The 26,169-nt window shown below is 43.8% G+C and overlaps 1 protein-coding gene across 2 annotated transcripts; it reads right to left on the bottom strand.

Moving 5' to 3' along the window:
- Positions 1-20,307: 20,307 nt before the first annotated feature.
- On the bottom strand, positions 20,308-25,814 carry Supt20hl2 (SUPT20H like 2). Of its 2 annotated transcripts, XM_021250199.2 has the most exons (3): positions 25,719-25,814; positions 23,836-25,520; positions 20,308-20,605 (listed from the first exon to the last, which is right to left on the bottom strand). In XM_021250199.2, exons 1-3 carry the CDS (start codon positions 25,795-25,797, stop codon positions 20,549-20,551), a joined length of 1,821 nt encoding a protein of 606 aa, XP_021105858.2. In that variant the 5' UTR covers positions 25,798-25,814; the 3' UTR covers positions 20,308-20,548. The 2 variants fall into 2 exon arrangements, with proteins under 2 accessions (XP_021105858.2, XP_021105857.2); XM_021250198.2 differs by lacking the exon at positions 20,308-20,605 and having other exon boundaries at positions 22,737-25,520.
- Positions 25,815-26,169: the final 355 nt, after the last annotated feature.

Here is a 26,169-nt window from a genome sequence, read left to right as displayed (position 1 = left end):
ACTCTGGTAAGAAGGCCAAGGAAAGTCTACAGTAAGTGGACCGAATGCTCTTGCTAAATTTCTCTCCCTACTCAAAAGAATTTCAACCTTTAACATATTGTTATTTATAAAACACAGAAAAATAAAATATTAGTTTGAGAGCTAGTAGAATTTCTCCTAGGAGGTCCCAATCCCCCCTTCTTCTGTCTCTCTCCTCTCCTCTGTCTCTGTTTCTGTCTGTCCGTCTGTCTGTTTCGCTCTCCTTCTTGCCTTAAACTTTCATGAACCAGCCTGTTTTATTTATTTTATTTTATTTTATTTTATTTTATTTTATTTTGGTACCGGGGATCAAACTCAGGACCTTCAGCTCTCGAAGCAGGCGGTGGCACCACTGAACTAAATCCCCAGCCCCAAGCAGCCTGTTTTGAATAGTAGCTGAGATGACAAGAGGTCTAGGAATGAGCAGAACTGCCTGGCATGAGATGAGAAAACAAATTCATGTTTTGAACTAGGCAGGAAGAAGAAAGAGAAAAGTAAAATGAGGAGAAAATAGAGTGAGCAAGATGGCCAAAGAATGTGTATACTGTGTGTTGTGGCTTCTATCTAGATGCCCCCCCAGAGCCTCAAGTGCTCACAGGTGGGGCTCTTGGGAGGTGCCCGGATCATGGGTGTGTGATACTCTTCAGTGGATTCGTCCATTGATGGGTTTATAGCTAAATGTGATGCTGGGAAGTGAAGCCTGGTGGGAGGAGGTGGGTCACTGGGAGTGTGGCCTAGAAGAGTCTCTCTCCCTTCTCCTTCCTTGATTCCTCTGCTTCCTGCCACCGTGCCATTAGCTGTTTCTCCTCTGCCTTGCCCCTCTGCCCTGCTGCCCTGCTATGGACTGAAACCTCTACAAACTGTGAGCCAAGATAAACCTCTCCTCCTTAGAGTTCTGGATCTCGGGTATTGTGGCTCAGCAATGAGAAAGTAACTAAGACAATGTGTAAAAATCCCAACTTAACAAAGTTCTAAAGTCACCAAATGCTCATAGTGGGAGGAAGGTTGGGGATCTTATGCAACAGCTGGGAAAGAGCCTGATCTCTAGCCAGAGAATGAATCAAGAACACATGGTGGATGACAAATTAGGACAATGAAGAAGGTTTGGGAATTTGCAGGAATTGTAGGGAGGGCTGTGAATCCTCATTGTCTGTAACACTTGAGGTCTGAGCCAAATTTAAGTCTCTGAAGGCCAGAGAGGCTTCAGCTGAGATATATTTGCAAAGGTTTGGAGATTTCATTTAAGCTACATGGCTATGGAGCCACGCAATGGCTTTTCACTGAGTCATACCTGGGATTATTATCAAGTTTCTATGAGGCCCATGAATCCTTAATGTATAACTTCCCAATTCTGACTGCACTAGGCATCCATCTATCAGCTTAGACAACACCTTATCACCCGGCCAACCACCATCAATCTACCTGCTAACTCAGTGAGCGTAATGAGCTTTCGGAGCTTAAGGCACTGTACTAGGCACTTAGGGGTAAAATACGTACAAGACGTAGATCGTGATCTCAAGGAGCTTAGTCTAATAATGATAACTGTAATGGGTTGAATTGTCCCCCCACTCTGCAACAAAAAAAACACCCAAAAATAAAGACCAAAGTTATGTTCACGACCCAGCCCTTGGCCTATGAATGTCGCCTTCTTTGGGAATACCACCTTTGCAGATATAATTCAGGATGAGATCATCCTAAATTTGGGGTGGGCTGTAAATTGAATGACAGTATCTTGGAAAAGGAGAAAGCACCAAAAAAGATGACCATGTGAAGATGGAGGCAGAGAAATTTACACAGCTATAAGCCAGGGAATGCCATGGATTACCACTGCTGCCAGAAGCTAGGAGAGGCATGGAGCTGATTTTCCCTCAGAGCTTGCTGAGACCTTGATTTTGGACTTCTGGCCTCCAGAATTGTAGGAGAATACATTTATGTTGTTTCAAGCCACTGCATTTGTGGTTATTTATTATGGCAGCTCCAGGGAACCAGTGCAGCACCTTGTACTGAAATAGCTAGGCACCAGGTAGGAAAGCTGCAAATGCCACAGCACAGGCGTAGAGAGGTGCTTCAATAATTCAGATAGAGTCAGAGTTGACAAAGATGCCAGGAGCTCAGGGCAGGAAGCAGTTCAGAGAAGCTTTTATGGTGGTAGCAACATTTGTGATGGATGAGGATGGGAGAGGGGCGTGATTCTGACATTTAGAGATGGTGGTGTAATAGACTGGTCACGTGGTTCCTGCTAACTACCATGGAACATGGGGCAAATAGTGCCTCCTGGTGGAAACATAAAAGGACTCCTTACCTGTACCACCCACCCTCGCTACATTTTAAAGCAGCTTTATGAAGTATAGTGGACTCTCGATTTACAACCAGCCTGATATACAAACAACTTGGGTCACGACTGGATTATAGTTTTAACTTATGAACAAAGTCTTGAGTTATGACCTGAAAGCTGGCGCTTGTGCTTCGATGGTCTCAGATACAGATTTAACACTTATAGAGTTCTGGAAGGAGCATGACAACATCCTTTCCTGTGTATGGTTAATTGAGAAATCCTGGGCCAATGTCTCTCTAGGGACACTGAGATCTGCCTGTGTACAGGAGAGAGACTTTGAAAGCTGTGTAGAGGAGCCTGAGGCTTCAGTTGACCAACCTGAGTTACAACCAGCCCTCAGAAACAAATTGAGTTCGTAAGTCAAGGGTATAATTGATGCACTCAAAACAGCACATGTTTAACATTTACAATTTGATGAGTTTGTACACATGCAGACACCCATGATACCTTCACCACAATTAAGGCAAGAGACATCCAACATCACCCTGAATCTCTTTTTTCCTTTTGTTTTCGTTTTGTGGTGAGAACACAACATGAGATTGACCCTCCTAACAAATTTTCAAGTGTATCACACATATTGTTAACTCCAGGCACTACACTGTACAGCAGATCTCTAAACTTACTCATCTTATTTGAAACTACACCCATTGGACAACAACTTTCTATTTTCCCCTCCCAGCTCCAGCAACCACTATTGTATTTTCAGCTTCTGCAAGTCAACTTTATTTTTCTTTTTTGGCATAGTACAGGGGATTGAACCCAGGGCCTTCACACTGAGCTACATCCCCAGCCCTTTTTGTTTTTAATGCTGAGACAAGGTCTCAAGGGTCTCATTAAGTTGCTAGGTTGCCTAGGCTGGGCCCGAACTTGTGACCCTGCTGCCTCAACCTCTCAGAGTGGTAGTAGTACAGGTGTGCACCACCACGCCCAGTTTAGAAGTCTGTTTTAAATAGCTCAGGCTATGCCACACAGGGGGCTCCCCTCTCCTCCCTGACACTGTGCTCCTGCCGAGTCTCAGGCCAGCGAGACAGCACACACCATACTCACAGTTTATTCCACACAAAGTGTTGAGGGAGGCAGGGCCAAGCAGAGATCCAAGGACCCCCATTTCCCTGCCCTTGTAGCCTAGAGACCTGTCAAGCTAGGGGGACAGTGCGTCAACTCCTGGTCCCTTCAGGTAGAGGGCTTCTGCTTGGGAGAGAATGGCCCGGGAATTTAGCTCAGTGGTTCTGCTGCCTGCCTCAAACGCAAGGTCCCAAGTTCAAGCCCCAGTACCAAAAAGAAAAGAGGAGGAGGCAGCCCCATCCCCGTCTGACTCCCCTGAGAGGAGGTGAGGAGAAGAGAGCTTGGATTCTCTGCTCCCTCCTGTTCCTCCACAACTTCCCCTGGGCTGCAGGGCGAGCGAGGGAGCCCTCTGTGTCACTCGTTTCACCCTGAATACCTAACATTGTCCTCACAAACAGTCCTGTGTATTACACGTTAGCTCTCCCCATTTTATAGCCAGGAAAACTGAAGTCCAGACGTTCCGTAACTTCGCCAACGTCACACCACTAATAAATGGATCGAGGCAGAACTGATTTTTTAAATTGGTGTAATTCACATATCATAAAACTTGCCCCCTTAAACAACCCCGTGGGTTTTCGTATACTCACAGAGTTGTACAAGCATCATTACTCATCTAATTCCAGAACATTCTCATCACTCTAAAAAGAAATTACTCATTGCCAGTCGCTCCTCATCCCCCTCCACCCAGCCCCCGGCCACCATTAATCTGCTTTCTGTCTGTAAAAACTTGCCTGTTCCAGACATTTCACATAGACATAATCACACCATGTGGGGTCCTTTGCCCCTGCCTTCTCCCACTTGGCATGTTTTCAAGGGTCATCCATGTCTAGTATGAATCAGACCTCTGTCTTTTTAATGGCAGAATAATATTCCATTGTATGGCTATACTGCATTCATATATATATATATATATATATATATATATATATATATTTTTTTTTTTTTTTGGTACCAGGGATTGAACTCAGGACCTTGTGCTTGTGAGGCAGGCACAGCACCACTGAGCTAAATTCCCGGCCCCTGCATTCATATTTTTTTGGCTTATTAGTCTGGTTTTAAATCTGTATGTATCATTAACTTTATAAGGTGTTATAAATAAATGAATCTGATGCTGGCAAAATAAAAGGGTGGTGGAGGGAAGGGGAAAAAGGAATTGAAATGTATTATGTACATGTACCAATTCTCTATATGAATGTAATCATTACGTACTGCAAACATGGACTAATAAAAGTTTTTAAAAAATCTATTCATCAGTTGATAGACATTTGGGTTGTTTTTACCTTATGGCTATTACGAATAATGCTTCTACTCATTGTCAAGTTTTTGTGTGAACATATGTTTACAGTCATCTTGAGTATATACCTAGCAGTGGAAGTGCTGGTTCATATGGTAAGTGTATGTTTAACTTCTTGAAAATCTGTCAAAGTATTTTCTGAAGCAGGGTCTCCATTTTACATTTCCACTGTCAGTCTATGAGTTGTGCCAATTTCAGGCAAAACTGGTTCTAAAGTTCATTTTCTTCTTCTGCATCTTTCTTTTGCCCTTAAATATACATTTATTGCCTAATTTGTATGAGGCACCATGTGTAGAACAGGGGATTTATAGATTTTTATTGTTTTTTTGAGACAGGGTCTCACTATGTAGTCCATGCTCGTTTTGAATTCACTATGGAGCCCAGGCTGGCCTCAAACTCACAGGGATCTTCCTGCCTCAGCCTCCTGAGTGCTGGAATCACAGGTGTATGCCACCATGCCCAACAGCACTAGGGATTTAAAGATAAAAATAGTTCTGTCTATATACTCTAGGAATCCTTAGCCCAGGGGAGATAGTGGTACACTTATGTTTCCACAGTTGTGTAACCCTGAGGTGTCACTTTTTGCAAAATATAAAAATGAAATGTAAAGCTTCATGCTAATAATTTAAAATTTGCTTCACTTAGAATGACATGAATGGCAAATAAAACAGTATGACAAAGGAGAGAGAGTGGGGGAAATCTGGAAGGAGAGAAATGGCTTTCTAGGTTAATGGTTATAATGGCAGCTTATTTCCTGAATTTGAACGAGGGAGCCCACGTCTTCACCTCGCATCAGGCTCTACCAATCAGGGACCGGGCTCTGTACCTGGCTGCGTTCTACAGAGAGAAAGAGCCACACAATTACTCGGTGAAGAGAAGGGTGGGGGATCGGCCTTCCCGTCCATGTAATTTCCCACACTGTGCATTCCGTGGGCTGGGAAAGCTTTTATTTTGTGACCACAGGAGGGAGTGGTGACTCATAACTCCCAGATCTTTAACATTTCTTCTTAACTCCAATAAAGGATGACATCAGATTCAGCAAGAGCAGTTGACATATGTAGTTCCCTTTGAAATTTATAAATGAGATCTAATTTGGAGTTGATTACTGTTTTACCTCTCAACTTCAAATGTTGGAAAGTCTCAGCTGCTCTTGCTCACTGCTGACATCATGAGGAGGGCAGGAGGGCGGTTTTCTCTACGGAGTCCATAAATTATTCTGATTAGATAACCTCTAGAGCGCTAAGGCCAGAGAGCAGCAATGACAGAGAAAACTAGCCAGAGAAAATAATCACATCGATATTATCTTCTTTAAATAAAACTTCTTTGCTTATTTTGGTTTCTTTTTAAAATTTAAAAAATTTTTATTTTTTGAGACAGGATCTTGCTATATGTAGTCTAGGCTGGCCTTGAACTCACTATGTAGCCCAGGCTGGCCTTAAACTTGTGGCAATCCTCCTGCCTTAGCCTCCTGAGTCCCAGGATCACAGGCATGCGCCACCATGCCTAGCTTATTTTTGTTTCGTGGTTCAATTTCTAACATTTGTGTTATAAACAGACTCATATTTAGTGGAAGGTGCAGACTTCTACCCAGTGGCTTCCTTTTTTGCCCAGAGTGTCTGAGAAGAAGGTCCCAGAAGACCCAAGACTAGAACCCTCATTGCCATAGTTTCCTTTATACTTGAAAAGAGCTGCATTTCATTTTTATAAAGTCATTTTTGCAAATATTATTCTGGGGCAACAAATGTGTGTTATTTTGGTCTTTTTTCACTTGATTGAGATATAAACCTCTGTTCCAACATTTTTTAAAAGTTTAGTTTGCACAAAAACATTATCATGAATAGTTTTTTAAGACTGAAAAAGTTCTTCGTTGGCAATTCTATTAACCATTAGAGAAGTAATTAGAGAAACAAGCCCACTGTCTGCTTAATTCAACTCTTCAAAGAGTCTCACTTAGGAATATGTGTTTCCATCCCAGAAATGATTAGCGGATGGTTAAATTACAAGAGGAGGGAGAATTAACATTTTGAATGAAGGGGTATATAATGAGGAGGTTTGAAGTGGGAGAAAATTGCTCCCAAATAGAAAAGAATTTTGAACAAGAGAAAAACTGGTCCAGCTATTTATGTACATTACCAGTTTAAATCATTACACTTTGGGCTCCTTTTGAGATTTAGTTGGTTTTTCCTAACCTGCTCCATGCTTCTGCTTTCCTGTGTAGCACTTTCCTGCTAAAAATAAAGGTGCATTGTCCAGACAGAGCCCCCAAAAGGTGTGCGGGCTGCTCCATGGCACAGGGACAGGAGGATACAGCTGGTCTCTCTTCCTTTCTCTCTTTCTTTCTTCTTTAAATTTCTTTTTTAAATTTTGTTTTATTGTTGTAAAGAGCTTACAACATAAAATCTACCAACTCCACCATTTGAAGTGTACAGTTCAGTAATGTGAAGTATACTCTCATTGTGGGATGGATCTCCAGAACCTTTTCATCTACAAAACAAACTCTATATTTACTAAAAACACTAATTCCATTTGCCTTTCCCTCAGTCCCTGGCAACCACTTTCTACTCTCTGTTTCTATGATTTTGACTGCTTTAGACCCTTCACATGGGTGAAATCAAGCAGTATCTGTCCTGTCCTGACTGACTTCTTTTGCTTAGCATAGCGTCCTCTCCCTGTTCATTTATGTTGTAGTGTGCCACAGGATTTCTTTTTCCTTTCTTTAATCTTCTCATGGCAGGGCTGGGAGTGGAGTGGGTCTGCTCTGCGGGAGATGCATTTGCTGAGGCCCTTCCTCTGCAATGACAGAAGGGCTTTCAGGTTTTAGGCTCCGGAGTGGCTCCCAGGAAGCCTAATGGGGTAGGGAGTCTGCTCGGGGAAGGCGTGCAGGTCAGACCAGGCAGAAATTTTTGTCCATACGAGAGCCTCTTTGGGGCTTGACCCTGCTAACGAGCTGTTCAGAGAAGTCATTGAAAGCTCTCAGGTAGAAAATGCTGGAATGTTTCTTCCGTTCATTCTTAAATACTGATGAAATGTTTGATAACCGTCAGGCAGGGGACAGCTAATGGGGGCCGCTTGGCCCCTGTGGCACACCCACACTTTCGGAAGGGTAAGGCAGTGCTCAGGGGGCAATCTTGGGGGTCGGGAATGGGCCGGTGGATAAAGGCCCCTCCTTTGGGTTGCAGGTTGGCTGTTCTGAGGTAGACCTTCTACAGACCTTCAGGTGGGCTCCTGTGGGCTTGCTAAAAGGAATGCATCCTACCTCAAATCACCTACATACAAGCTGTCACCTCGGAATCTGCATTTGGAAGGAATGCAGGTAAGGCCCAGTGTTTGCATCCAGTCAGAAAAACCGGATGGCAGAAAAGTTGTTCCTGAGATGCAGGTGTTTGGAAAGGACAGCGACAGACACAAAGCAGAAAGAGCATGTCCCAAATGTGTCAGAGTAAACTCCTAGGATCTTCTGGTGCATTCATCCATGAACAACCAAAATTGTTCCCTCGGTGACCCGTGCAGCTGTTCAGAGGCAGAATGCCCTGACTCGTGTGGACCTGGACCCCTTAGATGAAGGTCCCACAGACTCAGCTGACTGTGCCGGTCCGCGGGAGGGTCTAGGAACATCAGAAACAGATCTGCTGGCAGCAAGGCCACAAGATTCCCAGCTGCACCTGAATAGCATCATGGGAAATAAATGAAGTCCAGAGAAGGCCACTCAGAAATCATGTTTGGTACCAGATAGAGAAAAGGCCACTCTTCAACCCTGCAAATGATTACCCACCCTTCTAGCACTCCTCTGCCAGTGATGGTTTGAGCTCGATCTTAATCTTCCCACCTCTCAAAAATTAAGGCTCCTGATTACATCTTTCTAGGGGCAGCAAGCTAACTGAAGCTAATTTGTTGTGGACTACAGGTGTGCTCCTGGTGGCATTTCTGTGGTAGACAGCGCACAGGCTTCTTCGTTCATTGCCAGCTGATTAGCATCAGAAAAAATGGTAAGAAAAAATAAAAGAGTGACCATTTTCAGACGTTGGCTGTTTCTTCTTTCTTCTCTCTTTTGTCTCCAACATAACCCAGTAGCATAATCTCTCTTTTTAAAATGTCCCCTCCACTATTTCAAGAAAAAACGGTTTATGAAACTATTGTTTGTGCAAATTAAACATGGTGGGAAATTGTGGTGAGTGGTGCATTATAACCAGGTAGTAATCACCTACATGTCGCTCAAGGCCAAGCCCAGGTGCCCAGTAGGGATACGTAATAGCCGTGGCTTGGTGTATGAAGATGCAGCAGGGCTGTATTTGAGCAAGGAGTAGAGCAACCCAATGGATGGGACCAGGACTTAGACTAGGGTGAGCTGAGCAAGGCACTGTAGTGCTGTAAAATTTAATGGGATGCTAAAACAACAACAACAACAACAACAACAACAACAACAACAAAAACGAAAACCCTCAGTAATCAAGGCAAAAATATTTAACGCAGTATTTTTGAAAACTCAAAATCCATGATGAACACAGTATTGAAAAATTAAAGAAAAAGTCAGCCTTGCATTTACACATTCCTGACAGAGTAGTACCTCTCCTACCTCATCCTTGTCCCAGCCCTGGTAAGGACAGTGACTATGTAGGGACCAGTGGTTCTCTCCCTCTCTAGGACTGAGCCTCTCAGGGAAGAAGGGCCACTCCTCCTTAACCCCCGACAGAGAGGGAGTCGAACTATACACACTTGGTTAGAGGGTAGTTGATCAGACAGAAGATGATTCAGTATATTTGGATGTTAAGTACATTTTGCAGGGGCTTGGGCTGGACAAGGGTATATAGCAAATGATAATGCCCCACCAAGCAAATCTCCCTAAAGAGCTATTTTGTGAAAGTAACCTAGTTGGGTAACTCTTGGAGATTCTTCGAGTGTGAAATGGAGGCATGCTATGAGTGAGAAGCAGCAAAGGACATCACTATAGTAACCTGGGCACCCGGGCCACCACTGTCATTGGACAAGCCAAGGCTGAAGAAAGTGCATTATATGTATGCAAAAATATACCTGGGACATAGCAGAAATTCCCCAAGGAACCAAATGCAGGCACTTGGAAATTATATTTCTGTATGTTCTGCAGGTTGAGGACAGGTCTGATCTGGAGATATAAGGTTTAGTGATTGCTATAAATCTATTGAACAGCCTGGCTATGTGGCTTGTGAAAAACCAGGATCTATGTGTGCATATTCAAGGATTAGATTAGAGGGTCAGGTCCTTGAATACAAAACATTGTGTTACGGAAATTGCATAGTAGCTGTGCAGAATCTTTAAAAAATTTTCTTGGTGTTTTTATATTTTTTCTTAATGAAAGGGAAAATAGAGTATCACATCCATGAAGTTGTCTGTGTGGCATCTGGCACCACAGCCTGGATTTCAGCAAATTTAAATGACAATCTCACATGATCTCTGAACTTGAAATATGTGAGACTTTGGGCCAGGGTGTAGCTCAGCGGCACTGCGCCTGCCTGGCAAGCACAAGGTCGTGAGTTCAATTACCGGTACTGAAAAAAAGAAAAAAGAAAGAAAAAGAAATATGTGAGACTTTACCAGGATCAAGATCTGGGGCTGGGGATGTAGCTGAGAGGTAGAGCACTTGCTGAGCATGTTGAAGGCCCTGGGTTCAGTCCCCAGTACCACGCACACACACATTGACACAATCAAGATCTTGCTTTTCCTAATGGTATTCTTCCTTGAAAACACTGGACCAAGTTTCTGTGAAGATAAAATGCCTGTATGATGAGGCCTAAAACAGAAAGTGTTCTGTATGAACATATTCAACAGACAATGGCTGTTAATCTGAATGTGCAGTAAAGATGGAGGTCCGGCAAGACCAGTACTGTCCAGTAGAACTTTCCACACTGTTCAGTAGAGCAGTCACTAGCTCTATGTGAGCACTGAAATGTGCCTATGTGACTGAATTTTTAAATTAAATTGTTTAAATTTAAATGTAAAAAAGCCACATGTGGCTATTGGCTACCATACTGACCACTGCAGTCCTAGTACAGTAGCACCCACATTTTGGCTGGCACTAGACACCTGGGGGACTTGGTAAAGCTACAGAGGGCCAAGCTGCATCCTCTTTCAACAAGTATGGGATTTGATGACCTTTATTAGCAAGTCAGATTTTCCGTAGCAGCATTTCTCACATTTCATGGGGATCTTGTCAAAAATACCTATTCTGGTGCCAGGGATGTAGCTCAGCGGCACTGAACCTGCCTTGCAAGCGCAAGGTCCTGAGTTCTATCCCTGGTACCAAAAAACAAACAAACAAGCAAACAAAAACACCGATTCTGATTCTGTAGGTCTGGGGTGGGGCCTGAAAGTCTACATTTCTAACAGGATTCCAAGGGACGCCAATGCTGCTGGTCTGAGGACCACACTTTGAGTAGCATGTGGTTAGATTTTGGTTGTATTAATTTCTTTTTCAGGAGAATTTCTGAATGGAGGCTGTTAGCTATTTTCAAATGTTTTCGTCAATAAAATTTAAAGTGCAGCCAGGAAAGAGGTGTCTGGGACATCAATTACTCAACATTCTTCCTCTTGTTTGACCTCAAATTGGGCCAGCTACATTTTGTCTTCCAGCCACAATTCTCCACTTACCTGCTAATTTCAAATGCCAGCAAAACCTTAAATAGGGAGAGGCAGAAATCTAAAGAGATATCTTGATCATAACACATGTGCTTTGTTCAGTGTGTTATTTTTCTTTTACAAATTACTGCCTGTTCCAGAAAAAATGAGCCTCTCTGTGGTGTGTGTGTGTGTGTGTGTGTGTGTGTGTGTGTGTATGTGTTGGGGTTGGGGTGAGGAGATAGTCACCAGGCAAAGTGAAAGTGTCATTTCAGAAATGTACTGATTGTGACAAATCAGCACGGCTGCAAAACAAAAGCTCTGTGCAGCTTATGTCGTATAAATGGGATTTAACCTGTATTTGCCAATATTAAGCAGTTGTAGGTCTTAGGATATTGGAAAAAATTCCCCAAAATTAGCACTAAAACTTAGCAATAGGCAGAGATTCCTGATTAGTCAATAGAAGAGAAAAGGGGATTTTTAGTGGCTAAGAAATAGTACACTGTCTTAACATGGGCTGACTTTTAAAGTCTAAGTTACATAGATCTTTTAATGGGAAATAATGGGCACCCTCTTTTTATTTCCACATACTGGTGCGTTCCACAGTGTCACCTATTCACTGGCCAGCTGTTCCTTTCTTAACACTCTAAGCCCACAAAACTCCCACTTAGATAAAAGAACCAAGTTCTGCACTGTGCATCTCAGTTACAATCGGTTACAAATTGCAGATGCGGGAGAATGGAAGGTTGTGTGCAAACGCCAGCCTCCCCGAAGGGAAGGGGCATCGTCACCACCACTTGCCTTCTCTGACCAGGGCTGGCAAAGTCAATCTGAACACTGTTGCTCAGGTCACTTTGACCTGTAGATCCGGGGCCTTCCAGGGCACAGGGATTGTGGTACCATTTCTCACCTTCCTGCCCTGCTTGCCACTCCTCCAGTTTATTCCTCTCTTCCCAGCCTGTAAATGCGGGCATCCCGTGAAACTCTGTTTTCTTTCTTATATATTTAGCTACTATATTGTTCAAGACATATGAGTTTATGACAAAATTACCTCTTTTTCTTAAACAGTGCCCTTCAGCCATTTTTTTTCTTTTTCCATGTTGGGGATGGAACCCAGGGTCTTATGAATGCTAGGCAAGCACTCTACTGCTGAGCTACACTCCTAACCCTCTTTATTTCTGAAAAATTATCATATAGCTGGATTTGTTGTTAAAAAATTCATTTCTGATATTTTGGCTTTTGATAAATCAAGTCCATTCACATTCACTCAAATGACTGATTAACTTGATTTTATTCTTTCCATATTTTGTTTATGCTACACCATTTCACCCTTATGTTTCTTCTTTTCCCCATTTCCTTACTTGTGTTGCTTTTATTAAGTTGTTATCCCTTCCATTTTTGCCCTGGCTAATTTGGAAGTTTCACTGTACCATTCATTCTCCGTCTCTGTCTCTGTCTCTGTCTCTGTCTCTCTCTCTCTGTCTCTCTCTCTCTCTCTCTCTCTCTCTCTCTCTCTCTCTGGGATTGAATGGATTGACCGTAGGGCCTTTGCACTGAGCTATATCCCTAGCCCTTTTTTACTTACTTACTTTCTTTTTTTTTTGACTTATTTTCTTAATGGCAACTTATTATCATCTGGTATGCACAATTAATTGCATATTTTGTTGCCATTATTTGAAAGCAAGGCTCCATTCTTCTTTTTTTTTTTGAAACAGGGTCTTGCTCTGTAGCCCAGGCTGGCCTTGAACTCTCGGCGATCCTCCTGCCTCAGTCTCCCAGGTGCTGTGCCACCACATCTGCCTTCCAACTATTCTTTTACCATGACAGTGTATTTTAATTTGCATTCCCTACCCTAATTAGATGACACCGTCAGACTGTCTTATTGCCCCTTCCCTCTCCTTCCCTAGTTTAGAACTTTAAAATGCTTTCTTTCTACTTCGCCTCTATGCTTCCCATATCCAAAAATAATTAAGTTCTAGATTATTATTAAAATTGCCTTTGGAGCAACTTCTTTTAAGAATACAGTACTTATTTAGTACTCATATTACATCTTCTAAGATACTCACTTATCAATTTATATTAAACCACATATTACATATTTTCAGAAATATAATCATTATTTAATTTATACTTTAGTATTTGAGGCCTCTGTTTTTGTTCATCAGTTTTTTTGTTTGAGACAGGGTCTCACTTTGTAGTTCAGGCTGGCCTTGAACCCACTATGTAGTCCAAGCTGGCCTCAAATTCACAGCAATCTTCCTCCCTCAGCCTCCTGAGTGCTGGGATTACAGGCAGTGATTTGGCTTTTTAATGCTAATCTTTTCAGCAACCAAATTCTCCTCTGTACCATCTTTGCAGGCTTCAACTTTACTGGGGCTTCCTTTCTGGCCAAACTCAAAACTTTAAAAATCATTCTGCTGGGCCTTTTGCCCTTGATTCTCAAGGTATAGTTGGCTAAAAGCCCCCAGTAGTAGCCATGCCACTGCCTCAGTATTAAACTGCCTTGAAATTTCTTCCACTAATTTAGTCTGTTGTCCTTAATCTTAGTCTCCTGTAATGTTTCAGGACAGGAGCAAAATGTAGACAAATTTTTACCAAGCATAACACATGTGGCCTGGAGTCCAACTGCCAGTGCAGTCCTTGTTCCCAACTGAAACCTCCTTAGCTTGATCTTATCAAGCTATGCTCACATAATTCTAGGGCTGCGTATTTGGCTAGTATCTCCAAACCTTCCCAAACTCCTCCCACAAGCCAGTTCAAAAGGCTTCTGAACCACATAGTCAGGTAGCATCACAGCAATGACCCCACTTCTCTGGTACCCAAATCCGTCTTAGTTACTTTCTCATTGCTGGGACACAATACCGGACACCCACAACTCTAAGGAGGAAAAGTTTATTCTAGCTCACAGTTTTTAGAGGTTTCAGTCCATAGTTGGCTGACTCCAAGGCAGGGCAGAGGGCCATGGCAGAGGAGAAACAGCTCATGGAATGATGGTGAGAAGCAGAGAGAAGTCAAGGGAGGAGCCGGGAAGAATCAGACCCAGGCCATTCCTGTAGTGACTCATCTCTTCCAACTAGATCCACCTCCTAACAGCAAGTCAGCTACAAGCCCCCATAATCCAATCACTGTCCAAAAGCTCCACCTATTGAGACCAAGAAATAAAGGGACCAAATGCAAGAGCCTGAGTAAACTAAAGGAAAAGTGAGATAAGCCTCAGAAAATGGGAGCACAAGGGACAAAGACCTAATTGGAGTGCAAAGGACAAAGGACTAATAACATCTTCTGATGACAAGAACACTTGCAAGCAGCAGTAACTGCATACCTGCATTTTTCTTTTTGCATGTTCATCTCCCCATCATGTGCTAAAATGCTGCATATAAGCTCCTAAATTCAGGTGTTTCCTTGGTGTCCTCCTTTTGGAATCCCTCCTGGCAAGCAGGAGCTTTCCTTTTGTTCTTTCTAATAAACCACATGTGGCTAAGTCCAAGTAGGTTTCTCACTTGCTGCTTGTCAGCTTCATTCTTCCATCCCCCTCAAGATAAGAGCCCAGAGAGAAAAAACTGGTTACACTATGAGCACATGAGGCTTTGGGGGGACATGTAGATATATACCATGACAAGATCTACTCTTCTATCCTCTGTCCCTGTCCCCTCCTTCTCCCCTCAGCCCCCTTCCTAGTCCCTAAGAGCCCCTTTTCTGTTTTTAGGTCAGCCTCCCACTCAGATTACACATATCAGAACAGCAGATATCAGTGGTGGTGAACCTTTCAGAGCTTTCAATGATACAAACAGCCTCCTATGGCACATGTGCCATAGATCTGTCACCACTGACATATATATATTTATCTTTCTGTTTCTGCCTTATTTCACTTAACATGATAACCTCCAGTTCCATCCATTTGCCGGCAAATGACAGGATTTCCTTCTTCTTTATGGCCGAATAATACTCCATTGTGTACATATACTATATTTTCTGTATGTGCTATATCCCTGTCCTGTTTGATCTTCCTCCTTCTGGTTGCTGGAAACTCTTTGATGTCCTCTAATATTTTTATATACTGTAGTGAGACCATATAAGTCTCACCTGCCACGCAGTAGGGTCTGGAAATGAATTAAGTCATAAACTTTATTGGACAAAGGGAAAACTTACAAAGCCAGGGTAGCAGGAAAAGAGAAGGCATGACTCCCCTTCCTCTTATCATCCATTAGAGAAACGCGCCAGGGCCATAGCATCCTCCTGGATGCATAGTGTGCATCCATGTTCCAGTAGAGATACCTACACCCTTATTGCTCTCCTTTATAGAGAATGCATGAGGAAGTGACCTCATCAGTGAAGGGGTAACAAGATACTGGGCTGCCAGGCAGTCTGGAGTCAGATGCTAGCTATTTAAAGGAGCTGTTTAGGAATTCTAGCCCCCAGCCTCTAGCCTCCAACCCCTGCAGGAGGTACTTCTCCATGGGTTCTGCATGTTTCTGTATGTATGTCTTGTGAGAGGCTTGACAGCTTGTGTGTGTGTGTGTGTGTGTGTGTGTGTGTGTGTGTTGCTGGGGATTGAACCCAGGGCCTCACACATGCTAGGCAAACACTCTACTGCTGAGCTCCATTACAGATGCTTCTTATTTTGAGACAGATCTCACTAAGTTGCTCAGGCTGGATTCAAACTTGTGATCCTCTTTCCTCAGTCTCTGAAGTAGCTGAGATTATCAGCGTGTGCTATCATGTCCAGCTCTTTTTTGAGACAGGATTTCACTACGTTGCCCAGGCTTGCCTGCAACCTATGATTCTCCTGCCTCAGGCTCCTGAGTGACTGGGATTATAGGCATGCACCATCATGCTGGGCTACTGACAGCTTTTATTCTGGACTAACTTTTCAAGGAACTTTATATAGTGAACAGCCTTCAGAGATAGAGATATTGTCTCCTTAAGGTGCTAAGGGCAAATATATTTGTTGACCAGTATAATTAAGATAATGCCAGGGCCGAGGATTTAGCTCAGTGGTTTTGCTGCCTGCTGCACAAGCGCAAGGACCCGAGTTTGATTCCCGGTACCAAAAAAAAAAAAAGATAATGTCACCTGGGCATGGTGGCACACACCTGTAATCCTAGCACTTCAAAGGCTGAAGATTGAGAGTTTGAGGCCAGCCTGGTCTACATAGCAAGACCCTGTCTCAAACAAAACAAAACAAAACGCACAACACAAAACAAGATAATGTCTCCCTTGAGTGGCCAGCTGAGCAGGTTTGCTTGTAGCCTAAGCTTTGTTTCTTTGGCTGCAACACATCTGCTGTATGTGCAGCATCCACCTGGGGCCACTTCTTTGCCACCCCCACAGGACTTGAGGGATGAAGGAACCAATGCGAACCTGAAGCTCATGCTGCCTGCTGTGCTATGAGTAGTAGTGTCCTTTGTCTTTGACCCACTGTTGTGTTTTCTGACAGCTGTGCAGGCTAACTTGTAAACTCCCAGACACTTTGCTATTCTTGACAAAGTCCATTAGAAGTTATGTGTCCTCTATTCAGGGTCAGGGAACCACTAGTCCCATAGCTAAATTCCCCATCCCACCCCAGCCCCAGCTGACTTGGGGTCCAAGCAACCCAGAATGAGGTTCTTTGGGATAATTCTACTTATTTCAGTAGGATGGATAACAGGCAACTTGCATGGTGTTCAATGGCCCCAGATCTCTATATTGAGGGAGTCTTAATCTATGGAAGCCTTGTCAAAATATTTTCCTATGGAAACAACTTTATAAATGTTATCTTAGCCCTTCAATCCTCTAAGCTTCAGTTTGGTAGTTAAGACAATGAATTCTGGAGCCAGACTGCCTAGATTCAAATCCTGGCCCTTCTATGAACTAGAATGTATGACACTGGAGAAATTATACTGACGTCTTCATTTCCTCATTTGAAAATGGAGTTACCCACACTAACCAAGAGTATTCTGAAGATTAAGTGGCTAATGCATGCCTTGTAAGCGACTCCTTTCCAAGCTGTTGTGATAACCATTCAATAATTTGGCCTCTATGTACAAATTTGAGCTAACTTCATCATCACCTTCACTCTTGCTCATATACATATACTGTTGGGAGTGATGATTGCAACTTATTTCCTCTGTTTCCCCAGAAGGAGCTTCCATTAGAATAGTTTTGTTTTTTTTTGGTACTGGGGATAGAACTCAGGTCCTTGAGCTTGCACAGCAGATGGCGAAACCACTGAGCTAAATCCCTGGCCCCAGAACAGTTCTTAATATAGGGTTCAGGCACACTTCCAGGGGCCCTATGAATTTAATAAGGAAATAAATATGACCTCATTTTCTCTGACCCCTAACTGAAATGTAGTATTTCCTAAAGGTATGAATATGTACACCAAACCACAGTCATATTAACACCATCTATGAATTTGTGGTGAATAGAAATTGCAGATGTTTTCACGTGACATTTCACTTGCTGCAGATATCTCAAAATATCATTTATGCTAATCACTACTTCAAAATTAGGCTTGGGCCGGGGATTTAGCTCAGTGGTTTCACCGCCTGCTGTGCAAGCACAAGGACCCGAGTTCGATCCTCGGTACCAAAAAAACAAAAACAAAAACAAAAAAACAAAATTAGGCTAGTTATCAGCCCCACTGCTAAATCTCATTATTTAATACATTGATGAAGATGCATATGTATGCTTATCATAAATGTATTTACTCATACTTTTGAGATTAGGCTAGTTATTAATTAGTCCCACTGTCAAATCTTATTACTTAATGCATTAATACAGAAGCACACATATTTTTAGAGCTGAATTCGGTGAGGCACGCCTGTAATCCCAGCACTTGGGAGGCTGAGGCAGGAGGATCACAAGTTCAAGTCCAGGCTTGGTTATGGAGTGAAATTTTATCTTAAAAACCCATATTTTTTTTATCATAAATGTATTTACTCATACTTTTAGGTTTGTATGTGAGTGTAGCTAGCTTCCTTTGTAATGCAATTATTTTATTTTATATAGTTAAAACATTATTTTGAGCTGGGAGTGATGGCATACACTTATAATCCCAGTACTCTGGGAGGCTGATGCAGGAGGATTGAAAATTCAAGCCCAGCCTCGGCAACTTAGCAACTTAATAGTCAGCAGAGGCAGACTCATGTACTTGTATCTAGTCTATACCCAGACATTCAAAGCTGCAGTTTGAATATATCAAAATTTTAAAATAATAAAATGTGAGGTGGTCAGGGGATGTAACTCAATGTGAAGTCCCTGGGTTCAAACTCCAGCATCTAAAAAAATTATTTTGAGGAAGGCCCCACCAAATGCCAAAGAGGCCTATTGGCCAGGGGCTAAGAAGCTCTTCATTAGAGTAAAATTGTAGCCTTGCCTGGCCCACCCAATTCTTTGCACTAGGAAGGCCAGACCCTTAGGTGATATCTGCAGTTCTCCAGCCCTGCCTGTGAAAAAGTCTTTCTAGTACCAGGATGCTGTATTAAGAAAACAGATCTAAACTATGTCATTGAGTATGTGATCACTTATAAAGAGAAAAATGTATGTCCAGCCGTTTGACTCCTGAGTCTCTCTTTCAGCTGGTTTCAAACTATGGCAGACTTACTAGCTCCCCTCAAACTCCAGTACATAGCTAAGTGACAGACCATTATTTTCTCCATTAGTCATGGAGTCTCTGCAGTCATTCGGTGAGCCCCCTGGGACAGGCCTACGTCTTGCCCTCAGTGAAGCAGTGGAGAGGGAGGTGTGGGAAAGAACATGGTGTCTGACCCCACGAGGCTTGGGTCCAAATCTGGGCTCTGACCCTTTGCAGCCTGGTGACCTTGAGCAAATTACTTAGGCTCCTACCTCTTCATTTCCTCTTCTTTAGTTGTATGTGATTCTTGCAAAGAGTAAGTGAAAGCACGTGAAGTTACTAGGACAGTGTAGCATGTAGTGAGAACAGGGGCTGGGCGGGGGCTATATTTTACAATGTTGGTGTTTTTCAAACACAAGTAAAGCATCTGAGTATATTTTCTCCTTGCAGATGCAATACTGAACTCCTGGAGATGATGGAATATTTTATTAGATTTTACCTGAAGCATTACTAAGATTCTGTCAAGACGGTCCTCTCCCTTACCTAGAAGAATAAACTTAGCTTTCTCTAACAACATGTTGACATAGTGACATTTTGGGGAGCCAGCATGTAACAAAGACAAAAATAACTATAATGCTGTTGTTGGGAGGTGGACGAAATGAGAATGGGATCCTGAAGAGTGACTGTGCAGTAAGGAAACTAAAATGCTTCTGTTACTTTGAAAAAATAAGGGTTTCTTAGTAGGGCTGGGCATTTCTCCCCAAACAGAAATCTAAGATGTGATGATATTTTCTTAAACTTACAAATAAGTACAAATTTCCTATGCAGATATACATAGCTGGACTTCATGGGTTGGGCAATGCTTTTCTCTTGCAATCTTATTTCCATAGTCTGTGTCTTGACCTCTGACTCATGGTAAAATGAGAAGCCCCTAAAATATTGATTCTTTTTCTATTTCTGGTGCTTTCTACTGTGCATTCAACCTTATATATGTAACATTCACCTTTTACTGAGATTCATATTGCAAATCTGGCTTAAATTGCTGAAGGATAAAATTAGGTGAGGTTTGAATAAGATCTCTAGATCCTAAAGTGGCATTTTTACTTTTCATTGGTGACTGCATTCTCTCTCTTTTTTTTGGGGACCGGGGATCGAACTCCGGACCTTGCGTGTGCGAGGCAGGTGCCAGAACCACTGAGCTAAATCCCCAGCGTTGTCTGCATTCCCTTCCATCTCACCTAGGCCCTGAAATAGTACGAGCTATGTGGAAAATCCCCCTTACAAATTTTTTTAAATACATTCTTTGGGATTTTATTTCAAGACCACAACACTTTGCTTTTCATCACTATGGCAGTAGCATCAGATTATCAACCTGAAAAAGATCACTGGAAGGCAATGAATAAAGTCCCACAAATGGTAATCTGAAACAAAGCTGCATTTATTTGCCTGTCCAGAAGGGAGAGCTACATCACTCAAGCACAAATTCTGTTACCTCCCTCCAGCACTTGAAAGAATCAGATAGAAAAGGAGGAAAGACATCAAATAGGACAATGCTCTGCAGATCAAATCTCTGCTTGGCTAAGGCCTAGCATACATTCTTCTTTGCAACTGCTCACTGGACAGATTTCCTTCTTTAAAATGCAGGCACCATTCTCAAGGATGTCCAGGATGTTCTTCGCAGGTTCATTGTCACTCAAATGGCCAATCGGACATATTTTCTTGAAGTTGGCTGAGTCGTTCTTGAACAGCCCTGGTAGACATTAGAATATGTAGGCTAATACAGTCAAACTCATTGGCTGCCTAATCCTTAACTAATCTCTTTTAGAACTACCAGAGCAAATTTCCTTTTAATTTTTTTGTTAGGGCAAAAAGCAGAGAAACATACATGTTTACAAGGAAAAGAGAAATTTTATGTAGACAGACTGCCATGCAAAGTTGTAACAGAACAAAAATATGAGAGATACTAAAATACTACATGAATAACAGCATTGTTCACAATAGCCAAGTGGTGGAAATAACCCAATTGTTAATGGAAGAATGGCTAAACAAAGACATGCTCTAGAGAGACAATAAAATATTATTGAGGCAAAAGGAATTAAGTACTGATATATATTAAAACATTAATGAACCCTGAACGCATTGTGCCAAGTGAAAGAGGCCAGACTTAGAATGCACTATGCTATGATTCCATTGCTAGGAAATACCGAGAACAGTGTAGTTCCTGGAGACAGAGAGCAAATCAATGGTTGCCAGAGGCAGGTGGTAGAGAGGAGCACTGCTGAGTGCCTAATGGGTCCAGGGATTTTTTTCTGAAGAGCTGAAAATGTTAGAGAAACACATAGAGCTGGTGGCTGCACAACATTGAGAATGTGCTAAATGTCAGAGAACTGTACCTGAAAATGGCTAAATGCTTCTAACATGAATTACACCTCAATTTTTAACAAAGAAAGAGTGAAAAAGAGGCCAGAAAAGTGCAAGGGTCTTTGAGAAAAGAAAACAGAGAAGTGGAGATGAAGGAGCAGGGACTGCTGAACAACTGATAAAGAAACAAAGGTAAGGGCATGGAAAGACAAAGAAGGAGGAGACCCCACTTAACAATCTAAGAAAGCTACAGGCATTAGGAAAAGAAACAAATGAAACAGGTTACCAAATGCTTCTTTTACCTTTGTGAAAGTAACCTCGGTTTTTTTGTTTTATTTTGTTTTGGTGGTGGTACTGAAGGTTGGACCCAGCACCTTTGCCCTGAGTTACATCGCAAGCCCTTTTTAATTTCCTATTTCGAGACAGGGTCTTGCTGCATTGTTAAAGTGCCCACGCTGGGCCCAAATTTGTGAGTGCTGGGATTACAAGCATGAGACACCATGCCCTGCTCTAACCCACTGCTCTAAAAATAGGCAAATGGCTTTATACAGAGGGAGACAATGCGTCAGAGAAGGGCCTTTTCCAGGCCAACCGCAGGGTCTGGAGGAGGAGACATTTGCTCTGGGGTTGGGGGTGGAGAGCACTGAGTGCAGGGGAGACTTGGAAAGGTCTGGGGACTGTCACACTGGCACACCTGCCACCAACTGCATCCCACAGGTGTGCAGGTCTCTGGTGTACTCGATCTCAGTGTGACCTCTATTTCTTGTGGATTCTTTTGATTTTTCAAACTAGATGTGTAGTAATTACGATTCATACCTTGCACACAAACCTTTCAAAGGGAACACATGCACACCAACTCCGTTGTCCTCAAAGATGTTTCCCCAGCTCGTAGGTATATATACTCTACAGGAAAGCTAGTTTTTAAAAAGCAATCATTTTCCTGTCACGTGGGAAAACATGGGTGAGCCTTGAGAACATTACGCTAAATGACATAAACCCGTCTCCAAATGCTGAGCGCTGTCAGGATTTCATTCCGTGAATTGCCCAGCACACTCATATTTATGGAGACAGAAGGCAGAATGAATGCAGGCTGCCAGGGGCTGGGGGACAGGAAATGGGGAGCTGGTGTCTAACGGGTGCAGAGTTCGGGATCTGCAAGACGCGAAACTCCTAGAGCTGTGCTGCACGACGGTGCAAAGGGACTAAATACTACGGAATGGTGCCCTTCAAATGGTGAAGGTAGTCAATTTAGGGTTATATTTTATAATCGAAACTTCAAAAGCAGCTCATCTTGCTCAAACATTAACCAGAAGTGTATTCTTATTGTCATTTTGTTGTTCAGCGGAATTATAAATTTCAAGAGTTTAAGATGAACCTAGTCGGGGCCGGGGATTTAGCTCAGTGGTTTCGGCACCTGCTGCGCAAGCGCAAGGACCCAAATTCAATCCCCGGTACCAATAAAATAAAATAAAATAAAATAAAGTAAAATAAAATAAAATAAAATGCACCTAGTTTGGGTTTGAGCACACATTAAAATGCTGCAGTGGGGCTGGGGATTTAGCTCAGTGGTGCCACTGCCTGCCTCGCAAGTGCAAGGGCCTGAATTCGATCCCCAGTACCAAAAAAAAAAAAAAAAAGACAATCATGGTTTATTAAATGTATTCCCTGTTTTTATGTTAAAATTATGGGACTGTGCTTTGGTGTAAAGTTTATGCTTTAAAATGTAAAATACTAGGCCTGGGATTTAGCTCAGTGGTGCCACCAGCTGCATGGCAAGCACAAGGGCCTGAGTTCGATCTCCAGTACCCCCCCACCCAAAATGAAAAACACCAAATATGAAGTAAAAACTTGCAACTTATTTATCGCTATGCTTGAATGTTTTTAAAAACAGGAAAACTGAAGTAAGATTCAGGACTTTGGGGTGGGTGGCAGGGCTCTGTTGGTGCTACCTTTGGCATGGCGGGCTATGTGGCCACGATGGGGGACTTGAGTGGTCTGAGTGGCTGCTGTCGTCACAGACACTGGATGCTGCCAGTATCTCACTTGGTGATTCTTCACCTGCCCATGTGCCTGCAGCTGTTGTGGCTGAGCAGGAGGGTTGTGTAATGTCTGAGAAGAAAGGCCCTGCCCAGGTCTTTGCTGGTCAGAGCCGAGCTGACCCAACACAGCTGCCTGGGGCTTCTGGTTAATCACATCTTGCTGAGCTGGCCAGGCCCACTGCTGACTGCTTGGATGTTTGGCAGAAGCCTGTGGGTCAGGCTGTGGTGGTGGAAGAGAAGTTGTGGGTTGCTGAAGCTGTTGTTGTGGAATCAGCTGATATACCTGGGGCTGTGATGGGGTTTGGAGTGGGGGTTGGGGAAGGGGCTGCTGCTGCTGGGGCTGGGGCTGGGGCTGGGTGCTCAAAATGATGGAACCAGGTGGAAGTTGGAGTATAGTTAAGGGCATGAGACCAGAAGGGTTACGTAAAATGAGTTGCACACTTGGCTGAGAGGCTATCTGTGTCCCACCTGACCCTGCAATGGGCTGCTGACTTTCTGGGGGCAGAAGGCCACTGTGCTGGGTTCCCCCAGCAGGTGGGGCATTAGTGGTACTGCGCAGCATGGAATCAGAACCACTCACCAAACCCTGGGTTCCCTGCGCTGGGCCCACCACATGGATGACCTGCAGGCTAGTGGAGCTAGTTGGCTTCTGGGTCAGCAGTGTTTTTTGTGAATGGTGGGCAGGAGGCTGGGCAGGAGGAGGAAGTGACTTGATTCTTTTGTGACCCTTCTGAGAAAGTCTGGCTGGCTTGGGCACAGGAGCAAGAGGTGGGACCTTCTGGGACCAGCAGGCCGGTTGTGCAGGAGGATTTTGACCTGACAAATTCTGTCCTGAGGTGGAGGTAAGTGTGACCTGTGGAGCTCCTGAGTTGATTGCATTTCTGGATACTGAGGACTCTGCTGACACTGAGGTCATAGGCTGTTTTGGCTTTGCCTCTGGAGAGGGTTGACTGACACTGGCTGAGACACTGGGGCCTGATGCCATCTTGCCTGCATATTCAGCTGTGCTCTGGACGGGCTCCTGGCATGTGCTGACTGCCCTCTCAGCGTTAGTCTTTGATACAGTCCTAAGAACTCCTGAACAGTCACCTGTGGAGATGTGTGTGGAATGTTTCTGCCTCTTGAGTATGGGACATTTTGGTGGATCTACCACATCACACCAAAGTGGATCATTATTTGACATCAGGATGTTTGCTTTTGTTTCCCACAGCCAACTGTCAGCTTCACAGTCAAATACAAGATCATTTTCTAGCACAGGAGGTGAGCAGAATGCTTGTGGTTCGTTACCAGGTTGGGCAGACTGGTTTCCTTTGGTGTATTCCTGCACATCAATTTCAGAAGGCACAGACAGGTCACAGGGGCTCTGTTTCCATGTGTCTACATAATTCTGTGTTGTGATCTTCGGGTCTCCTTCCTGACTAGATTTCTTTTCTTTTTTCTTTCTGCAAGCAGTTAGTACTCTAGAGTCAGGGTGAGAAGGATGTGGAAATGACTCCTCCTGCAGGCTCAGGGAAGGCCACGAATGCCTCTTGAAGCACTGTGTCATTGGGGCAGCATTCATAGTCTGCATGTTAAATAGCTGTCTGTTGGCAGTGCAGGCCACTGCCACAGAGGGCTCCAGACACAGTGGCTCTGCTGGAGCCAGAATTAGTTGCCTCTCAAAGGTGAGCTTGTCTTGCTGTGTCCATTGAGGGTTGTCACTTGCAATGGCTTCTACATCACACACTAAAGTCTGCATCGTTGGACGTAAGAGAATATGCCTACTTTTGTACACAGGCGAGCCCAGGCCCATGAACTGCCTGTAGTCTCGGATTTCTGCTATGACACACCCACTATGGAAAAGGTTCATCTGAGAGGTGCCCAGGATGTCGAGCAGAACAGGAGGTAACTGTTGTGCATCCAAGTACTCCAACAGTTTACCTTCTCCATAGGGCAGTGAAATGATCTCTGAAAAGGACCCACTTTTGTCATCCAGCATCACAGAACAGCCCTTATCTCCCGGGTATAGGTTGAACACTAGGCATGGCAACGACTCTCTGCTAACCAGCTTCTCTAGCAGGTTGACACTGGTCGTGAGTTCCTCGGGGACCTCGGGCTCTTTGCCACATTCTTCAACATAAATGTCATAAAGCTTTTCATGGAGAGATTTCTCCTGGCCCGATGGGGCTGTGCTTTCAGGGGGTGTCTGCTGGGCCCTTGCAATGACCTCCTCTGCACGATCTAGGGCTTGCTCTAACGCTGGCCGCATTCTGACGGAACCAGACCCTGCAAGAAGAGAACAGTGGTGGGGCCCGGGTCACGTGAGGCGGAAATTGCCTCTGTACTCCTGACTGTGGTCCCGCAAATCTCTACAACTCCACCTGGGAGCAAGCAGCCTTGCACCAACGTGCTGCCCAAGAAACCCGCCCTCAGCCCCAAGGAAGCACTATACAACATTCTTTGAGTACTTAAAAATTCCTTTACCTGTTAGCGGGAAGGACCTCAGTGCCCTGCTCGGTGGGTGCTGTCCGACTGGACCTCGGGGCTTTCGGTTGTTGCACATGCGCACTGCATGGACCATGTGACTCCCGCCCCCCCAACACGTGCCGAGGCTTTGGGCTCATGCAGTGTCGCGTGTGCCAGCCATTCTGACTCCACTTCCCGTCCAGTGCTGCACTTGCACTGGACATGCGCGCGTCTCTTTTACGTTGAACTTTCAAACTGCACATGCAACCACTAGTAACCCAGCAAAATAGGGTGTACTTTGGTACACTTTCAAGATTCAGTCATTTTTGCAGGAAGGCAATTGCCAGCAGCCTCAGGGAAGCTTGCCACTTCTCTGAGTGGGAAAGTCAAGAATTGTTCCTTTGGGAATTTCTTGTCCCCGTGTTAGGGCTGCTTCTGGTAGCAGCCCCCATTCAGCACACCTGAATGA

Source organism: Heterocephalus glaber, unplaced genomic scaffold (assembly GCF_053883595.1).
Source record: "Heterocephalus glaber isolate CG9 unplaced genomic scaffold, H.glaber_assembly_v1.0 deba00001594, whole genome shotgun sequence".
NCBI classification, from domain to species: domain Eukaryota; kingdom Metazoa; phylum Chordata; class Mammalia; order Rodentia; family Bathyergidae; genus Heterocephalus; species Heterocephalus glaber.
This window is presented reverse-complemented; position numbering and strand designations above follow the sequence as displayed.

Excerpts from the sequence above, each read along its gene's own strand:
- Supt20hl2 (XM_021250198.2), bottom strand. The coding sequence starts at position 25,797 with ATGTGCAACAACCGAAAGCCCCGAGGTCCAGTCGGACAGCACCCACCG. Across the intron at positions 25,521-25,718 it reads GAGGTCCTTCCCGCTAACAG|GGTCTGGTTCCGTCAGAATG; the intron begins GTAAAGGAATTT and ends CTCTTCTTGCAG.